General features: G+C 29.2%; 1 protein-coding gene and 1 long non-coding RNA gene across 3 annotated transcripts in view; one reads left to right on the top strand and one right to left on the bottom strand.

The window, feature by feature from the left end:
* LOC107447768 (CRISP/Allergen/PR-1) overlaps positions 1–22012 on the bottom strand; it is a 157340-nt gene that overhangs the window by 22364 nt on the left and 112964 nt on the right. For both annotated transcript variants that reach the window (XM_016062772.4, XM_016062770.3), the window contains exons 8-9: positions 9332–9594; positions 7622–7739 (exon numbers count right to left, since the gene is read on the bottom strand). In XM_016062772.4, the coding sequence (XP_015918258.1) occupies positions 7632–7739; positions 9332–9594 (371 nt within the window). In that variant the 3' untranslated portion in view covers positions 7622–7631. The remainder of the gene's footprint in view (positions 1–7621; positions 7740–9331; positions 9595–22012) is intronic.
* The window catches only part of LOC107447769 (uncharacterized), a 95173-nt gene that overhangs the window by 762 nt on the left and 72399 nt on the right, over positions 1–22012 (top strand). The window lies entirely within an intron of this gene.

Raw genomic sequence — 22012 nt, 5'->3', positions numbered from 1 at the left:
TAGAGCTTTGAACTGTGTTTTCTTTTAAGACGTTTATAGTTTTCATGCAAGCAATAGAAATGAAAGTAACTATGATTCATATAAATGCACGTATAACACAATTCTTTAGAGCTTTGAACTGTGTTTGCCTTAAAGACGTTTATAGTTTTCGTGCAAACAATAGAAATGAAAATAGCTATGATTCGTAGAAATACACGCATGACACAATTCTTTAGAGCTTTAAATTGTGTTTGCTTTTAAAAAGTTTCTAGTTTTCATGCAAACAATAGAAAGGAGGCGTTGTAAACTGGTTATCAGAAGTTAAGGAAAAATCAAAAATGACCATAACTCTAAAAGTTACGCATACAATTTAATGAAACTGGAAAACATTATAGTGTACATAATGATGTATAAAATAACATAAAAAGCATTCAACAGACAATTACGGTGTTTCAGAAATTAGCATATGTATGAAATGAATAAATTAGATGCATCAGTTTGCAATAGAAAAAGTACCTTCACTATGGATTATGATTATTTCTAGCAGCAATGCAGCACATACAGCAATATGTGATTTCTTCTATTGTGAGCTCTACTAGTTCCGTTGGAAGTCCGAGTCATTGTTCTTGCAAAGCAGTTGCACGCGGTGCAAGGGTGTGAGGAGAAGAATTGAGAGCAGTTATATGCCTTCCTATAGCTTCTTAAACATGCTCGATAAGATTCAAGTTCGGTGAACCAGCTATCTACTTCAAACATTGAATTCCTCGCAGCAGAAAATAATTATCCGCGATCTGAACCCTCTCTGGCGTTCCGTTATCGTCCTGTAGCATGAAATGATCCCCTATTGCTCCAGCATATAAACATCAAGAATGTAATCTCTATACACGTAAGTATTCACGATTCTACTGGGAAAGACGTGCAGATCTGTGCATCTACCCAAACAGATATCACCCCACACACAGACACTGACGACTTGACATGCATCTCTTTCACGGATGCTTAATGAATGAAATTGGTTTCCAGGCTCTCTTAAAGTCAAACAACGGCTACTATCGCTTTGTAGGCTTAACCTGAACTCATTTGGGAAGAGAACAGCCTTCCATTGGTCAGCCCACCTCAAACGTTCCAATCTGTGGCATGGAGTGGTACTCGAATGGCTCATCGGCCAGCAAACAAACCTCATTCTTTAACCTTTTATGAACAGTAGACGTTGACAGCAATCTTTCAGCAGCTGCACTTAGAGAGAATCTGAGCAGACGCGGAGATGTGACTCGTTTCCTTCGAACGCATAACGATAAATATCGGTCATCGGCACTCGTCGTAGCATTTGGACGACCTTTGCTGAACCTTCTGGACATCAAACGTATGGTTAGAAATTCTTGACAAAGTATATGAACCACTGAAGGACTCATATTTTGCCATCTGATCACTTCTAGCTGTCTTTGTCCTGCTCTAGTCTTCCAACGCATCTTCATCGCAGTTCTTCGTACAAATGATGCCAGTAGGTCATTATTACAAATTGGCTATCTCAAATTTCTAACTTCAGAAACACAGCGAAATTCTCAGGCTTGAGATCAAACATGCAAATTTATGATCTCTTCAGATAAAGCCATTCCACTGCAGCTCCACTAACTTACGTTTTACTTAGCAACACTTATTTGACGCATAATAGGAATTTCATTAGGATTGGCTTATTTCTGAGAAAGTTATCGTTACTTTTGTAAATTTTTCTTAATTTATGATGACCAGTGCACAATCCATCAAAAAGAAAAGAAAGGAAAAAAAAACCTCTGAATAGCTAACTTTTGATCTAATGGTCGGATTTTCACGTTCAACAACTCAGTCTTAATGGTTCGATAGGGTGACTTGAAATATGTTAATTATTTAGTGCAGACGATATTTTAAGTCACGAAATCAGATACAAAAGCATCGTTTCTCTGAATACCCTTTTATTTTGACGGAATCATATTTCTGACCCCCAAATATATAGGGGATACACGCAATCTGGGATATATGGTCGCAATAATTTGGTCAAAAAAGTGCTCCTAAGTTTGGACCCCTTAGTGTTTATTTTACTTTTTGTGTATTTCGCTATACCTAGACAACTTTTAAAGCAAAATGAAAAAATTTTACACACAATTATTAAATTCGTTTATTCAAAGATAGTTTCATTAAAAACAATTTTAGTAAATATTTATTAATTTTTATTATTTTATTCAAAAATTGTCAAATTTTTTTTTTAATTGTAAGTTATACAACTTTTTGCGTCATTTTAAAGAATGTAATTTTATCTAATCGATGAGCCAAATCGGTCGAATAGTCCCTGAGAAATTAAATTTTAAGTACCTGACTTTTATGAAATTCAATTTCTCTGGAACTAACTATTCAATCAATTTCGCTCAAATTTTGTGTTTTGCTATATAAAATTTAATTCTTTAAAGTGATGCAAAAAATTTTATACCTTATAATTTAAAATTTTTTCGGCCATTCTTAAATAAAATAATGAAAAATAAATATTCACTAAAAGTTTTTTTTTTGTATGGAATTATATTTTGTTTGGAATTATATTTTTCAATTCGCTTAAGTTCTCGAGATATTGCGAAATACGCAAAAAGTAAAATTAACGTTAAGGGGTCCAAACTCCAGAGGGGTGGTCGTAATCTGGAAAATATGGTCCCATAGTTTGGTCGGGAGAGTTATCCAAGGTTTGGATCCCATAATGTTTCACCATATCTCGAAAAATTTTTAAGCAAATTTAAAAACTTTTGCACTCAATTATAAAATTCGTTTGTCCGAAGATAATTCCATGCAAAAATTACATTTTAGTATATATTTATTATCTTTTATCATTTTATTTAATAACGAATAATTCTAATTTCGATTTGTAACGTAAGCAATATTTTACAGCATTTTAAAGTTTGTTATTTTACAATGCAAAATACGAGATTTGAGCGAAATCGGTCGAATAGTTCCTGCGAAATTGAATTTTAATATGCGGCTTTTTTTAAAATTCGATTCCTCAAAAACTATTCGACTGATTTCTCTCAAATATTGGTATTTTACCATACAAAATTACGTACTTTAAAATAGTGTAAAAAATTTTTACCTTATAAGTCAAAATTTTTTCGATTATTAAATAAAATAATAAAAATTTATTAAAATCTATTTTTTGAATGGGTTTATCTTCGGACAAATAATTTTTATATTTGTGTGCAATTTTTAAAATTCGCTTAAAAATTTCTCGAGATATGGTGAAATACGCAAAAAGTAAAATTAACATTAAGGTGTCCATAACATCGGATTGCTGATCAAACTATGAGAACCATATTTCCCTGAATGCGGCTACTCCCTTATTTTTGGGGTCAGAAATCCGAATCCGTCAAAAAAGAGTGTTTGTTCAGAAAAAGTACATTATTGTGTCTAATTTCGTAACTTAAAATATCATCTGCACTAATTAATTAGTTTATTCAACCCTCGAACCATTAAGATTGAACCTGAAGATCTGATCATTAAATTAAAATTTATTCGATGTCCAACGAAAATGATTGGGAGAGGGGAATTAATATTTTCTTTAAGTGTCACTGTAAAGTCGTAAGATCTAACCATTTCATGTTTATTACATGGATAATTCACAGAAAACTTGTTACAAACAGTTCTTTTTTTAAATTTAAAATCCTCAAAATAATATTTAAAAAAAAAAAATTTTTTTTTGCAAGCCTAATTAATACCTTATAGGTTTGTAACATAGTTTACAAACATTATGCACATTACTTTCTGACATTCAAATGCCAAGGAATGGGATAGGGTCAGAAATATTGAAAAATATGTTTATGTAATACGGCATGAAGTGTGATAAGGAATGGGATGGGGTCAAAAATATTGAAAAATATGTTTATGTAATACGGCATGAAGTGTGATAAGGAAAATGGGATGGGGTCAAAAATATTGAAAAATATGTTTATGTAATACGGCATGAAGTGTGATAAGGAATGGTATAGGGTCAAAAATATTGAAAAAAAAACGTTCATTTATGGGTAGCCCCTTAAGCCAAAAATGGTCTGCAATTATTGGCAAATGAAACAGTGATACTAAAAGAAGGTTTTAGGAGACTCTTTAGCTTCACTCCTAATATTTATAGTTATTCAGAGAAAGTATGCCTTTTGTTTGTATTTTAATTTCTAGTTAGCTTAGAAGATATTACAGATAAAACCATTTATTTTTAAATTTAATACGTAAAAATCCTATCAGAAGAGCAATAGTTAGGTAATTCTCTAAAAATTTTGAGAATAGTATTTTTTTAAAAAAAATGTTCATTTAATAGCCTTTATTAATATCTTTTATAGAACAGACCTGTGCCTGAGAAATGATAGCCAAGATAATGAAAATTTCTGGCTTCCATATTCTCCTAATTTTAGGCTTTTGGGTTATAAACAAGTTTTTTAAAGGAGCTCAGACAGAATACTAAGTTATACCTCACTAACGCGAAACCGCTTCACATGAAACACATGTTTGGTCCCGTGAGTCAGCAATCAATTATTGCTGTATTTTACGTGTTTAACATGAAATTTTCAAGCTGAATATTATTGAAGATGAAAGGAAACTGAACACAACACAGATAAATAAGCATGTGAATAAAATCCCAATCATTCATTTTGAGCAATGCCATTTCTATTTTCCTCCTCTGTTGGAAAAGTAGCAGATGGGCAAATAAATAAAGTTAAGCTTAGTTTAATTTGATTGGTTCATAATATTATTGTTTGCATACATCAATGTAGTGCATAACATGTATTAATAGTACGTAATAAATTGTTTTCATGATGCATCGGATAAGACGAAACTCGGTTAACATAAAATAATTATGATAGTCCCCCCCCCCCGATTTCGCGTTAACGAGGTTCGACTGTGAATGATTTCGGGAAGACTGGAAAATGACAAAATAAATTTTTTTCTTAAATGAGGTTTTTTTTCGGTCTAGTAGATTTATTTTGAAGTTTAAAAAAAATAATATATTTAGAAATGACGTATTTTGATACTCCAAAAATCACAATTATTGAAAATATCCTTGGTAATATTTTGTTAAAATTTTTCTAAAAAGCTTTCGATTATGATATTTCATCATTTTGGATGATATTAGATTTTCGTATTTGGAGACCAGTACCTAAAATTAATTTTTGTGATTTCCTTCCAATAACGAAAATTCGTTAAACGAACAATTACCGTTAAGTTGCATTAACTTTTGTACCGAATAATTAATATTCACGAATAAATAATTAAGCAATTTTTCAATATTGAAATGACTGTTGTTGCACACGTGGTATGAAAAAAACCCTGAAACGTGACGTGAAAGAAATTTAAATTTGAAAATGGAATAAAAATTATAATTCGAATGAGAAAAAATTAAAATTGAAATCTAAAGAAGCAATAGAATTTCAAATAGAAATGTTTCCTTACTGTCATTTTACATTTTTGGTCCAACATTAAACTTTTGTATCGGTATTTTGAAAAATACTTTGCTGAAACCTTAGTAGGTTGAGTTATTTCTAATTAACAATTTTTGCACTTCTCACATAATAGAATGAATTGTGACTTTCTTCACACCATTTTTAGCATAAAAAGTGCTGATGTAAATGTTATCTGCAAAGAAGCGACCACAAAAACAATTCTTAATTTTTGCATAATTTTGGGATTAAATTGTTTGAAATTGTAGCTTTTCTTCTAGTTACAATACTCACAGAAAACGCTTGGGTGAAAGGTCGCTGTTACGAAGCCACAACAGTTTTAAAAATATCATATGATTCATTCATATGAGCAAAGAAGCTTAAATGGCCTAACAAAGCTCCAAAATATGCTCTAATGTTTACTGATGTGATATTAAATTCCGTTATTTTTAAAGTGAATAATCACATATTTGAATATTTAATAGATCGAAGGTTAATTCACGTATCTATTCTTGGTATTAAATATTTGCTACTTATCGCATGTTATTCATCAACAATAATGATTTTTACAGAAATATTGAACAATGCGATAACCAAGACGAGTTGTTATCATAAACTGCCTAGTTCCCCATAAAAAAGTTTTGAATTTTTGTGTGGGGTATAAATGTGAGCTTTTATTTCTAGGTCTAATCAGTAGGACAACCCATACTAATTTTACACGAAGGAAAAAATTATCTCACTGTATGGTAATGCTATCTCTCATTAATTAAACCAAAATATACAATACTTAAACCGCTTATTTGGAGATTTTTTCGTTTATAGGGTCGGGAATTCTAGTTTTCAAAATTATAGTTCTTATCATCATAAATTTAGTAAAAAGTGCATAACTGAATAAATAGTTTTTATGCCATGCACTGAGGTATCATGATAAAATTACCAAAGTGCCCTACATACTATAAAACCATATTTAATTGTTAATTTAATTAGAATCGCTTCGGTAAAAACTAATGAGCTTTTTAGTGTTCCCATAGTGCCAGAAAAATGGTAACTTTATTCTGGCAGTTTTGACCATACTTTTTCTCTAAATGTAGGAGCAATGGAAAACCACAAATTTAATGGTTTGAATCCGATACATGGGTTTTTTTAAACTCTTTTCATGCCTAGTCAAAGGGTGATCTGTAATGACCAACCTAAATATATTGTTATTGTCAAAAAAAATTTATGCAAAGTAGTGGTATATCATTTTTAGATTGCTAGATGAAACGAGGAGAAGATAGGCTATAAAATTAGATTTTTGCTGTTTTTTCCAACTCAACAGATTTCAATAGCTCTCGTTCTCAGTTAAATAGTAAGAGTTAAACTACACAAGTTTGTAACATCATTTTTCAGGTTCTCACCTTCAAACGAGGTTGTAATGTATAAATAACGTATGTAAAACAATACGTTATATTTTTCAACAAATCTTTAATACTCGTGTAATCATTTACTTAAAAAAGCTGAAAACATTCCATTTTTAAGAATAAATGGCAGTTGATTATACAGATGATTCTATACCATTCAATATAATTTTCTTTTTCAGAGTCAGATTCTAGTAGCTGGCTTCTTGTACATTTTTTATAAATTAGCCCACTTTATATTCCTTTTTTATATTTTCTCTAGTAAATCATCTCAATTTAAAAGGTAAATAAAGGGTAAACTATTTCAATGAATTTTGAATCAATTAGTTTTGATTTTTTTTAAAGCTCTTTTGTCAAGAAAAACTAGCAGTTTGAGCGCCTCGATGCAAAATTTTAAGCTATATTGTCTTGCAGAAAAAAACTGTTTTGACTTTAAAACTAGCAAACAGCTTATTTATTGTTAAACACAACTTTTTTATCAAAAGAAATTGCCAAGATTTTTCTTACCTGTATGAAAATTATTAAACTTGGTATATTTCATGAACGTTGGAAAGACTTTACAAAAAGGCTTTCTTCATATTATCCAAAAGTCACGAATAACAGTCATTAAAACAGTTAGTTATAATGACGACAGTTGTCATAGAGTGTTGATTATTACTTTATTTTTTGTGTATTATCTTTATAACAATTTACGCAAAGACGATACGGAAATAATTACAAAAGATCGCATAAAATATATTACAAATAATCGCAGAAAATCGTTTATAAATGAAAATGATTTTTCTTAATAATATTAAAATAGCTTACTTTTCCTTTCCTATCCATAATAAGCCTTTTTACTGCATTGTCCATCACTGACTGTTATTTGCCGGACATCTAAAAATTGTGGCGGATATCCATACGGGACAGCAAATGATACGGACATCTAAAAAGTAAATTCATTTTTTTCATAAATTCTCTTGCATAAAAGCATATTAAAAAAAATTAATTTGGACTTTTTAACTGTATGACATGCGACTTGCTCTTTTTCAGCAATTTCATTTATTTAAGCATATAAAAAATATTTTTTTTTTTGGAGACGGATAGCGTTTTTGAAAGCAGAATATTTAATAACATCATACAGTCAAAGCTGTTTTCAAAACTAAAAAATAAAAAAAGCACTTTTGTCTTTAAAACATTTTTGCTATTTTAGTTAAGGATTTCATTTTTTTAATAACTTTCTCTAAGCAGCCCACTTACAAGGTGTTCCGTATTTTATAACCGTCGTTGAACAGCCGACTCAATTGTTTGGGTTTATGACTACTCATGTTCAACTCCGTAACCTTGTAATTTTGAACTCAATCCAGAAGACAAGGAAACTACTGGATCAAGTATTGGGAAAAATTTGACGTAGTGGAGAACTTTTTGGTGAAGCTAACCCGCGTTTGAGTTACATGGTAAGGAAGACCACGAGAACCTCCCACGGTTAGCCTGATGTCAAAGGGATGGACTCTAACCCATGATCCATCTACCACTGAGAATTTTTTACGTCAGCACTGTGGTCGGTGCAAGCCGGGGGTGGAATTCGTATCGACTAGCTATCACAGGGATACGAATCCAGTTCTTTTCATTGGAAGGCGAACGTTCTATTCCCTGAACTATCACTAATCAAGGTGTTCCGCATTCACCATCTTTGAGGTACATTTTTAGAATCTTCTGCAAAAATTAAGCGAAATAAGAATTAAGAATCCTCTGCAGAAATTAAGCGAAATAAGAATTAAGAATCCTCGGCAGAAATTAAGCGAAATAAGAATTAAGAATCCTCTGCAAAAATTAAGCGAAAGAAGAACTAAGAATCCTCTGCAGAAATTAAGCGAAATAAGAATCCTCTGCAGAAATTAAGCGAAATAAGAATTAAGAATCCTCTGCAGAAATTAATTACACATTGGGACGATACTCATACTCATTAAAGCCACACTATTTAAACGACGATAAACAAGTACTCTATTGAAATATGTCGAACCACTAATGAAGTAAGAAGAGCTAAAGATATCGAAACCTCTTTGATCACCAGACGAAGCAGAGAGGAGTTGAAATGCTAACATCTCCAAGTTGCATCAGGCAACCAAACTTGTTTTCATCTCACTTTCCTCATTTGTATTCGTCAGATTTCAATATTATTTCTTCTCCGTTTAAGTATTTCTTGCGATCCCTAATATTTAGGCATTTTTATTTAAACAAGGATTCTATAAATATATATTCAAGGAGCTGATTATGAGGCACCTTGCATATCGCATTTGTAGCAAGCAATTTTTCTCTTCACAAATTTTGCCCTTGTAAATTTTTCAATAGCAAATATCTATAAATATTGGTTCATGAATTCTGTCTATAATAGAATATGTGAAAGGAATCATGGATTTTCAATCATAAGCATTTCAATAAAATTTAGTTTAAGTATAAAATTTTAATGCAAAATAACGGGAAAATAATAACTTTTGCAATAATATGAAGAAATATATTATTTTCAAATGAACTTACTAAACTTGGTCCACCCCACCACGATATTGGCATTTCTATTGATGTCCAGTCCTTAGCATCTGATGTAATGTTCAAATAATAATATCCTTGTGCTATTGCACTTCTAAAAACTGCACTTAATTGATTACTAGATCTTTGTCCAGCTACGTGAGGTCCTTTTCTGTATTCTATTTGAAAACATGTATGCTTAGAAAAGTCTGCTTCTCGAGTAAAATGTAAAGTTGAAGTTTGTCCGCCATCAAGTACAACTGCAGCATATGATCCTAAAAATGTAACCAATGATTTATTTCAATAGAACGATTCTTTTAATTTGTCTGTTAATACTGGTATACAAGCACATCAACCAAAAAGGTTGTATTTTTATGATCAATGATTTTGGCTTTGAAATACACTAATTATGTTATGCTTTAATCCATTAATACTCTAGTAGAATGTTCATCAAATGTTCCTAAAAAATGCATTTTTTATAAATAAGCATGATTAATAGCTTGACTGGCAAAACTCATTAAGGCTAAAAAACTTTAGCAGAGTACTGTGCATTTATGACAAACGTAGCGTTATCTGTTGAAAATTTTTTTAAAATTCTCTGAAACATTTGTTTTATATGAAAAATTATCAAAATCCTTAAAATTTATACACTGTAAAAAATTCCTGATCAAATTACGGTAAAAAGCACTCGCACCCTGAGTGCAGCGTGTGTAAAATTCATTTTGCTGTAAAATTAATTTTTACCATAAAAATATATTGCGTAGGACTTTATCCCGTAATTTTTTCAGTAATTTTAATACTCTAATTCTGTAAAAATTACGCTATATCAGATTTTTTGTTCCCTAAAATTTTACGGTAAAAATAAATTTTACGGTAAAAGATACTGGCACCCTATGTGCCAATACTTTTTACCTCAATTTACAGTGTAGAGGAGATACAAATAGCTAAAAAATTAAGAAAATTTAAAATAATTTTATATAAGTATTTACTTTATTCTATTTACTAATTAGCTAAATGAAAATAAACAAATCAATCAATAATGCATGTTTTTTCAATAAGCATGATTCATAACTTGATTGACAAAACTCATTAAGGCTGAAAAACTTTAGCGTTGCTGCATTTATGACAAATGTCGCGTAATTATCAAATTCCTTAAAATGTATACACTATGAAAAATTCCAGATCGAATTACGGTAAAAAAAAGCACAAGCACTAGCACCCAGTGTGCAGCATCCGTAAAATTCATTTTACTGTAAAATTAACTGCAAAATTAAACTGTAAAATTAAGCTTTTTACCTCAATTTTCAGTGTCGATGCGATTCAAATGGGTAAAAAATTAATAAAATTTAAAAAAATGTGTGGTAAGTATTTACTTTAATTCTATTTACTAATTAGCTAAATGAAAAACTCAATCATTAATTAAACAAACTGGAATCTTGTTTTATACATATGAATTGCTTTGCTAACAACATTAGTTCCTTACCAAGTCTCCATAGCTCACGGAAAATACATTTTACCATGATTTGCTCATCTCTCTGCCACTTAGGTTTTTCTTGTTCTTCTTTCCGTCGTTTTTCTTTCCCGGCTTCTGTGGGTTTTTTTTCCAATTTTTGTCTTCACCTTTTTTTTTCCTTCCATTTTCAGTTGGCAAGTTTTCGTTTTATATTTCAAATCACTTTTTTTTTCTTCAGATTCACGTCTGGCAGGTCTTGAAAACGTGCGCCTGTTTTTGAGTTCCTATTTTGAAGCGAATGAAGTATCCAACAGCTTCAGTTTCTAGGGGTCATTTCTTTAATAAAGAAGGGATTGTTCGTGATCTTTTTAATGTGTCCTGATCAAAATTCATTCTTCATTTGATATTTAATTGACGAATTTAATCTTTACAAATTCATAAAGATATTGAGCTTGGGCAATACATTTTATCAGCGCCTTAAATAGTTAATGATATCACGAATTTTCTGTCTTTCTATAATGATTAAAGTAAACTGAATATGGAGACATACCAGAATAGTAACAAAATGGATAAACATCCTCCGTCAATGATATTCCGGAGGTATTTATAATTATTGGAGTTTACATTAAGTATTCGATGGAAGCCTTTTTTTAATTTTTAGTTCTTCAGAGATCTTTTAAAATGCTTTGCAAAGAATGTATAAGACTTTTTAAACAAATGTGAACAATTTGTTGCACATGCATATATTCATTGTATTGTTTGATAGTGAATGTTAAAAATTGGTTCAAATATTTACTCAAAAGTAGCTTCGCAAAACATAATCATAATATTTCATAGAATACTAGTTAAAATTAGGAGTTAAAATATTATAATTTCGCTAATGAAAATTTCAATTAAAACCATTAATTTATTGCTAAATTTTTAAAAAAAATTAGCATTTTTATGATATAATTTTATGGAACAAATTACAAAACACTTAAACTTGCACAACAAAAGTGACATCAGGACCGTAAGTCTCGCATTTAAAATAATTTTTCGCTGAAATATTCAAAACTTTTAAATTTCATTTTCGCTGAAATTTTCGGAAATATTTTATGACCCCATTCGCAATGTTTGACCTGTCAATTCTTTTAAAAAGTTTTTAAATAGTGGTTTTTATATAGTGGTAATTAAATTGAAAATTATAAGGTAAATAATTAACTCGATTAAAAATTATAAGGCAAATAATTAACTCGATTAAAAATTATAAGGTAAATAATTTTTAATTGAAAGTTAAATATTTTATAAATAAGAGCAAATAAATACAGATTCTAAGAGAAAAAAGATCTTTTTGTAGACAATTTGCTTCGCTATCGTATCTTTATATGCTCTCTAGATAACTATTGCGCTTTTAAATTCACCTGAAATAATTTATCATTTTAGTAATATTATCTAATCGAGGCTATACTCACACTTTGTAAAATGAAAACCACAGCTAAACGTTTTACAAAACTGTAATTTCTGTAATTTATTGTTTTAAACTTTTACAAAGGTATTGTTTGTCCTAGTTTTGTTTGAAAAAGTACTCTTACGCAAATTCTTCTTCTGAAGATTTTTATGGATGATTATTTTATCCATAAAAGTATTTAGAGAACTATTAACTTTTCTTCATTTAAAAAAAATCGCTTTTTTTCTAACTTAATTTTTGTTGTAACAAATGAGAGCACGCTGAAACTTTCCCAGTACAAATTATCTAGAAAAAAACCTTAGTTTTTTTAAAAACACTTTGAAAACCTAATAAATACAAACAATTACAATAATTGCAATTTCAAAACATTTTTAAGCTTCTTCAAAACATTTTTTAGTCATTATTTGGATTATAGGAACATTTAATTCTTCTAAAAAGTGTCATATCGTTAAGTTAACTTACTTTAATGGAAATATTTCTTAAAAAAAAAGTTATTTCTTTAATAAACAAAATTAATATGGTTATAATCTTTAACAGAGGAAATAATATTTAAAAATATGTTTTAAATATTAATTGAGTCATCGTATCTTAAGTTGGTCGAACCATTAATTTTGAGTCCCAGAACGTGAAAATTCGATCGTTAAGATCAAAGGTTACTCAGAAAGGTCCGTTTTTTTGACACACTATAAGTAAGTATAAAATTACAATTTTATCAGTTTATCAGCATAATATTTATTTAAAGATGTTGACTTGCTGGTGCTAAGATAAAGACGTTTATTTCTCTGAAAATAGTAAGTTTTTTTTGTAATAAGATTATGGTTCAGGAAAATCATAGGTATATTAAGAAAAATACTCATGAAATTATAAGTTCTTTGACTGTGACTTGTTGCATACAAGCTGAGTTAGAGCCAACACCTGTCCACTTGCTTTTATATAACTGCTTTTGTATAACAAAAATATGATAGCTCAAAGTTTTTTATTAATCGGATCAATGTAATCGGATCAATGTAATTACACTTAATTAAATATTTGTTTCGCAACTAGGATTTTTAATTTTTTCCCATATATGTAGAATTTTTGCAAATAAAACTTGTTCATAGTGTGTGTCCTGTTTCTGTGGATAATCTGTTTTTTTCGCTGGCATTTTTCTAGCGGTTGCTACATAGAAAGTCGCTGATTAGATACTTGAAATTAAATATTTTCTAATACAAAGTATCAATGAATTTCAAGCAAAAGTATAATCAGTTACTGTTTGTTAATACTTTTTTGATAACAGGAAAAATAATTTTTATTTTAAAGTTGATCTCAACAATTATCATCTGTCGTGTACAAATAATGCTTTTCACTTGTAACAAAAATATGATAGTTCTCAATTTTTTGATTTTTACTAATTTCGTCAATGTAACTGGATTAGAGATATATCGGGTTCAAAAATTTTGCCGGGAACCCGTTTAAAATTGAAAATTTTTCCCCCGGTTCTGGGTACCGGCAAATATTTCGTTACCCGGCTGGTTCCTGGTATCAGGTAAAATTTGGATTTATTGCCCAGTCACATGTATTATAGCATTTATGCAAAACAATATAAAAATTTCATTATTTCTTATCGAACAAGTGTTTTTCACGTTTAAACTAAATTTATTTCGCGCCTATGCAAAAACGTATGCTTTTATTTTTAAGAAAAGTTTCGGATATACTAAATTTTTAAAAAAAAGTTTCGAAAACAGAAAGTTTACTTTTAAACTTTTCTAAGAAGAGGAGACATCTGCCAATAATAGCCATTATAAGAGATTATTTTTCATTTCATTGGCTTAAATTTTCAGTAGCATTTGTTAAACGCAGGATAAGTTTAATAAAATAACGGTATATTGAAAATGTGTCAACAATCATTGTTTCATTTTTAAACACCTGATAATTATTATAAGAGTCATTTACATGCAATGAGATCTACTTTAGTACAATCTTTTAGTCCTTTTGATTCTAGGTGAGAAATTTTCATGTAGATACTGTTACGATTCTAATAATTTTGAACCTCCAAAAAATAAAATGGACTTCTAGATCAAGCAACAATCGAAAGACAAATTTTCAAGAAAAACTTTTTCACGGAAACATGGAGAAAAAACATCACATGGTTCGGCTTTTAGTCTTTTAAACATCACTTTTAACCAGAAAGGATTAGAAATTATTGAAATAATGAGTAAAAAACAGGCTTTCTAGTAAAAAATTAGTTTAAAGTTAACGATTTCCAATTTTAATGCCGAGCATGCTTCTTTTCAATACAAACGCAATTCAACTTATAGCGAAAATATAAAAAATGGTTCCAAATAAGTCAAGTTATGCTGAAATGAAAATTTTTTTCTATGTTTTTTAAAATTAAAACTGTTTTCAAAAAATGTAGTTACCAATTTTTGTTAAAACAATTGTCTCGGTTTCAACATGCACTTTAATTTACAAGGAAATTAATTTTCAATCATGTTTAAACTAATAATTGTTAAAACGATTGTGTTGGTTTCAACTTGTACTTTAATTTCCTAGGAAATAAATTTTCAAAGATGTTTAATCTATTAATAGCATTAAGAGAATTAATGTGTCATTTTTAGGAAAATATTTATGTTCAATTTGCAACTGTTGTCCATTAGATTTTGATAAAATAGAAACAAAATCATCAAAACATATGATTGTATTTACTCATTTACTGAAAGCAAATTTAATATGAGAATAATAAACAAATATTTCTGTAGTAGTGTAGTTTAATCCTGATTGACTTTAAATGAATATAAATGTAATTTTCTAATTCTAATTTTGTGTTCATTTAGATATCATATTAATTTAGTTTTCATCTTTAGATTTTTTAATCGTCCTTTATTAAAGCAGACATCTTTCTTTAGAGAACATATTTCTCTGTCTCATCAATTTTGCCAAGACTTCTCTAAATTAAAATTCTGCTCAAGACAAAAATATGCTATTCTTAAATCCGGCACTGGATACCCGATAAAATGGATTTGATGATTTTATCGTAATACATAATAACTTGGCGCAAAAGCCACTTATTCGGTAAAATTTCCGTTTTAGTTACTATTTGTTACTAAATACTATATGGTATTAAATACTGAATTATAATTTTGAAAACCAGAATTTCGGGTAAACCGTTACCATGGCAAACGTTAAAATTACGAAATGAATGGTTTAAATACCATGTTTTTTGGTTTATTCACCAGAATCATCCTCTTTTTTAGAAATATATTTACCGTACAGTACGATCATTGACCAAGAAATTTTTTCTCCGTGCAATATAGATTTTTATTTGATTCCCCTGAATTCCCGAACCAAATCTCTAAAAATTAAATAAGTTATTACCTCATAAAAGAACTATAATTATCAGAACAAAGGGAGAAAACCAATATTATTAACACGAAATAAGCGAAATGACAAAGCACTACTGGTTCTAGTATCCTAACTATCAAAAAGGAAATATATTAAAAAGAAATCAAAGTACTGACATATACGGCAGCATCATCAGGGGGGTATTACCATGAAGCCATTGCAGTTTCAACAATTGGCTGCATATTACCGCAAACAATCATACCCCTATTACTCCAAGAAAAATCAAAATAAACCAACAAGTCAGATGAAGACTATCTACCGTAATATTGAGAATCGAAGTTGAAGTGCATAAAATCACCAGATAGGAAATAGAATATATCTGATGAATATAGAAGTTGTCGCTCAACTTGGAATTTTATATCCTATAATTTTCTTCGATTCTCATTGTTTTTGTATTTGTGTCCCAAATTGTAATATATATATATATATATATATATAGATTATTATTATTTAGATTAAGGTCATTATTTATACATAAAAACTGTCAGTAACATATTTTGTTCAGTCATCCTCAACTATACCACATGTGTTGAGATCATCTAACTTTTCAGTAGCTTCCTTGATTTCTAATAGAATTTAAATATTAACTTAAAAATGCCTTGTCGGTCCACGAATTTAATGCAGATAGTCGCTGTTGTTGATAGGAAAAGTGAAAACTTAGCACTAAAAAGATTAGAAATTTTTGTTGAACTGTTTTGTTTTCCATTTGATTGTTTACTTTTACCATTTTTAACTATTTACTTATACCAAGCGTAAGGCTTATTGAACAAGAACAGATGTTTACCTTTTGATAAAATCACAAATTAGATAACGATACACGTAAATATTTTTCCCGCAACAAAAGTGTTGATTTCTTTTTTTCGTTTCACTTTCCGATAGTTTAATAGATACGTAATTGTTAAATTTACACTAGCAAACAATAGCTGTTTGTGCTCAAAAAAAAAAAAAAGTCACTGGCAGTATAGTAAATATCCTTCATCTTGAGCTAGTTTCATACAATGTTTTTACGTCTATCATACAGATTATGAAACATTGATTATTTTAAAATATTTCAAAAAAAATAATTTTAAATTATCGTAAATATTCTGCCAATATTTTTGTTTATAAATTTTTTCTTTGACAAATAAATTGAACTAGTTAAAAGATATTTTAAATTTTGTTTTTTGTGATTCTTACATTTTAATACCCAAGGTGAGGATCATTAATTTCAAATCCTTAATTCATAAAAAAAAATTATTCATGAGATATGAAGTTTAAATGTTTATTAAAAATTCGCTCTACTAAGAAACTGATGGAGAGTGGATTTATTTTTAGTTTACGATGAAAATCTTAATAAATAGGATCAACAAAAATGCATTTCTTAAATACGAATTTTGGGGGAAAAAATTGAACAAATACAATTAGTTTAGCATTTTGTTAAATATTACTTTTGTTAAGGTGTTGTTGAAGTAATGAAAAGCATGCCGCAAAATTCCAAGTTTTGATAAAACATGCACAGTAAAAATTACGGTGCAATACCTATCCAAATTTGATAAACCCTAAGTTTATAACGAATCCTACACACTTTAAAGGGTTAAATTTTAACACAAATAAGTGTTTACACCAGGGATGGGCAAGCTTTCTTGGTCTAGGGCAAAATATCGAAGAAAAAAAAGTTTGGTGAGTTAAGTAAAAACTTCTAAAATAGAAAAACGATACACAAGTTTTAATTTAAATATTTAATGAGATGAATGAAATTGCGATTTCATTTTTAAAAGTTCCTTATATTGAGGTTCCAAGTTAGATGAACATATTTTAAAGTATAAGGCTAAATATTTGTCTCTTAGTCTACTTCTGAAATTATTTTTTCTAAGGTTCATAGTTGAAACACTTGTTCACATATCCAAGATGAAGCAAACATAACACTGATTTTCTGGGCATGAAATATTAAATTTGGGAAACTAGCTTTTTGTAATGATTTGTAAAACTCAAACTTTGGCATATTTAGAAACAATTGCTTCAGTCTATCTAAGGCTATTCTATAAAGAGCTTTTTCTTTCAACATTTTACCAATGAAGCAGTCTGTGCTAACTATTTCCATTAATTTATGTTTTGTAGAACAGAAATAGAGAAAGAAAAAAAGTCATCAGAACTTTTCTGAAAAAGGAAGAACAAAAATGGCTTTAAACAAAGTAGACAAAACAATGGATGTATATTGTTCATATTCGTCCCGGATCGGCAAGTTCAAATTCCATCCGCGGGTCGAATAAAACCTTCTGGCGGGCCACAGTTTGACCGCGGGCCGTAGTCTGCCCATTTACACCATGCATTTACTCCTTTCATGCATTATTTTCAAAAAATTTTGGGGGATAACGGGAAATTGTTTACATTTTCACCCACTTCTGGTAATGTTCTCTGAGTTTGATTAACAAATTAATTTTATTTTAAGAATTCATTTTAAATTCTTACTTTATATTTTTTTCTGATTTCAGTGTTATTGAATAAGAAAAATGGTGGTACTAACTTTCTTGGTACACAAGAATTATGTTTCAATTTGGTACAGCATTTCTGGGAACTTTTTTTGAAGTGTGTATAGCACGAGATAACAATGAAAAAGAATTTATAAAATATTTTCGCAAAGAACAGAATTATGAAGCATTATTAAAAAAAATAAACAAATTGAAAAAGCGTTTTTGCCGTAAAATTTTCTGTATCAAAGAAAAAAAAAATAAAAAAAACTTTTGAATGCTCTCTATTTTTTATGTATTGATTTTAGACTGAATTATTTCAGACGAAATATTTTCGCGCTGATGGTATAAATAAGGTAAAAAGAAGGCTTCCTTTAACTAACAGTCAATTTACTATCTGCAAGACATGTTTTTGTAAAGATGATTGACCTAAATATAAAAAAAGAAAAAGATAATTCTAAAAATATATCTCACTATCAGTGTGTTTCTTGTTATTGCTTCGACTAACATGCACGTGTTTCACTCTTTCTTCAAAACAAATTCTAAGATATGAGATAATCTCATTGCATTTTATTTTATTTCATTTTATAACTGTCGTGGTATAGAAGATTCAATTTTTTGGGTTTACGACTACTAATGTTCAATTCTGCAGCCTTGTAATTTTGAATTCATAGAAAGAAGACAAGGGAATTCCTGGATCAAGTATTGGGAGAAATGTGCCTTCGTGGAGAACTTTTTTATGAAACTGACATGAATTTGTGTGACATAGAGAAGAAAACCACGAAAACCTCCCACGATTAGTCTCCCGCAAGAGGATTAAGATCCCGTAAGAGGAACCATGATACATCTACCACTGAGAATATTTTACGTTAGCACTGTGGTTGGTGCAAGAAGGATGCGGAATTCGTATCAACCAACCATCTCTGGGATTTCATTCCGGCTTACCTCATTGGAAGGCGAAAACTTTCCTCCTTTATCTCATTACATTACAAAAAATCACCACCGTACAATAAAGAGACAAAAAAAATTACAAAGAAAAATAAGAATTAATTAATTAACTGCGCATAATCTACAAGAAGGTGGGCCTATAAAATAAGATAATCTTATGTAAGTATGTTCTAGTATCCTAACTATNAATAAAATTAATTTTCAATGAGTATGAGCATATGGTTTTCGTTGACAAATGCCATACTGCTTTATTCTGCCTTCTAAATTTTTCCACCCCAATCCCAAAGTGTAAAATAATAGCGAATGGATCAGAAATATCAAAATATACGAAACAGGCGTAAGAAAAACCTGAATAATCCAGTATTATATATATATATATATATATATATATGTGCGCGCGCGCGCGTGTGTGTGTGTGTGCAACATAAAAAGCTTTAATACATCTTATGTTATTTCTTTATTTAAATTATCTTTAATTTATTAATCTAAACGAAAAGCCTCTCACATTTATTATTCTTATTTGGCATTTTAGTTCTAAATTTAGATTTTAAGAAAGCAAAAATTAACTTTTTAAGTTTTTCCTTTAACGGAGAAATTCCTCGACCTATTTTTTGAATGAGTTGTAAGAAAGAATAATTCCCGTTTAGCCAATGACTGAGATTATCGGGATAAGTTTGCAAGATATTCCCTTGCATTTCATATTAAAGCACTTCGACTTAGACATATTTTAATGTATAGGAGATCAAATCACTTTAAGTCTTTCCTCCCTGTGTGCCGATGACTACGTCATAGCAGGATGTTTTATTTATTTATTTTTTGGTTGGGCAGGGTATGGAATGTGTGAGCAGGAGTGGCGAAAGAGTTCGGGTCATTATTTAAGTGTGAACGGAAGAAAATTTGATTATTTTGCTGTTATCAAAATCTGCCCACGTCATCATGAAAGGGGTAAAAATCGGACTTCACAAAATCTGATTGGATATCTTTTTACAGAAATTTAACGAATGTTCTATTTTGTGTACGAAAGAAATGGTGCCTGAGTGCTGGGTTTCCCCTTTTGGAAATTAACTAAAAATAAAGTGATTTCTAATTTTCAGTTAAAACTTTTCTGCATTATAAAAAGTGTGATTTTATAGTGATACTTTTGCGAGATTGTGGTACATCAATTAATAAAAAATTTATTAGAATATCAATTCGAGTGGTGATTGATGTTATGATGAGGTTATGAAATTTTGTCGGGAATGAAAGTGTTATTAAATTTGATTTCCGCTTATTTGAAATATTTTGAAATAATTTAAAAAAATGGTACCTGTGTTTATATTTATCTGATAAATGGTATTAATTTTTTCAATGGTATTGATGATTATCGATATTATTAATTTAATTCTGTACTTTTGCTCTGATAATAATCTTTGAAATAATTATCGTTTAAATAACAATAATGTTTATTGATTTTGATTAAAACTTATTACTTAAAACTTATTTCCCATATTTGATATTTCTTTTAATAATATTTTTATGCATTGAACTTATTCACAGTGTTGATAGTTTTGTTTATTATTAGATATTGTTGATATTTAATATCTAATATTAAACACAAGATATTTTTGAAATTTTTCTTCTCTTAATTCAGTAATATGAGTGTGTTATAAACAATACTGAAATTATTTAAGCTGATTTATTATCTATTTTATTGTTACAGTTTACATGTCTGATATTTATAATCTTTCAGTTTAAATTTTTGTCCAAATATTGTGCCTAGGGTTATAAAGAAATAAGCAATAATTTAATAAATGGAATTTATTTTTAATGCCTTTAAGACGTGGCAAAACATGGATAACACTGGAAATAATTTAACCCTTTCTGAGGATGGAAGCGTCAAACAGTGTAATAATTGGGTAATTTGTGATATTTTATATGGGAATATTGCTTATATGTTAATATTACAAATTTTAGTCTTTTTATATAATTTATGCTTTGAGCAAAGGGTAAGTGTTGTAAGTAAATTACAGCATTTCAGCGAAGGAGAATGTAACATAAAAAGCTTTAAGAAATGCTTTTTACATTATTTATTTGTTTAAATTCTCTTTTTTTTTAAAAATTCATTATTCAAAACGAAACTCGTTCTCATAGTTAGCAATTTACATCCGACATTTCACTTCTAATTTTAGATTAAAGAATGTAATAATTATCATAATAAGACAATTGTCATAGTGAGTAAAGAATGAAATAACTATCATTATAGTATAATTATCATAATAATTATCATAAAATAATTATCATAATAGTATAATTATCATAATGGTATAATTATCATAATAATTATCATAATAGTATAATTATCATAATAATTATCGTTATAGTATAAATATCTATAATCATAATAGGGAAATCTGAAATCCCGAGAGACACTTCTTTCAAAGTATTCTATCCTATCATAATTATTATATTAGACTCGTGTTCCGGATAACTTGTGATCTTTCCCTTTTAAAATCCATTAGGTAAAAGACGATGCGTGTCATTTTCAGTGTGATTTTTTTGTTGTCTTTTCTTCATTATGTCTAAATAAAGAGCGTCTTCTGTCTACCATGTTTGATTTCTTGTGTGCCCAATCATAGCCACTGAGAGCCAAGGCCTGTCAGTAAATCTGTGACGTCATGCTCGGAAGTGCTAGGGTACGAGGTAATCAGATTTGTATTAAGAGAAAACTATAATATATAGTTCGAATATTTTTCGAGTGAGGAAAAATATTTTTGCTTTAGCTAATATACTAGCACTTAAATATTTTTAAGTGGTGAAGGTTTAGTTTTTTTGTTAAAATAAATCAATGTTATTTATCACGCTATAACTCAATAAAATGAACATGAAGGACTGTTTGATGTTTTTATGAAGCATGATTATTTGCATTTCATAATGGAAAATAATTTAATAAGAAAAGTTTTTCTTTCAATTTTAAATCATGATTCATCCTAATTATTTTCAATAACAAAAGAATGAACCTCATATAAATTTATCATTTA

The sequence above is a fragment of the Parasteatoda tepidariorum genome, chromosome X2 (assembly GCF_043381705.1).
Source record: "Parasteatoda tepidariorum isolate YZ-2023 chromosome X2, CAS_Ptep_4.0, whole genome shotgun sequence".
In the NCBI taxonomy this organism is placed as follows: Eukaryota; Metazoa; Arthropoda; class Arachnida; order Araneae; family Theridiidae; genus Parasteatoda; species Parasteatoda tepidariorum.
This window is presented reverse-complemented; position numbering and strand designations above follow the sequence as displayed.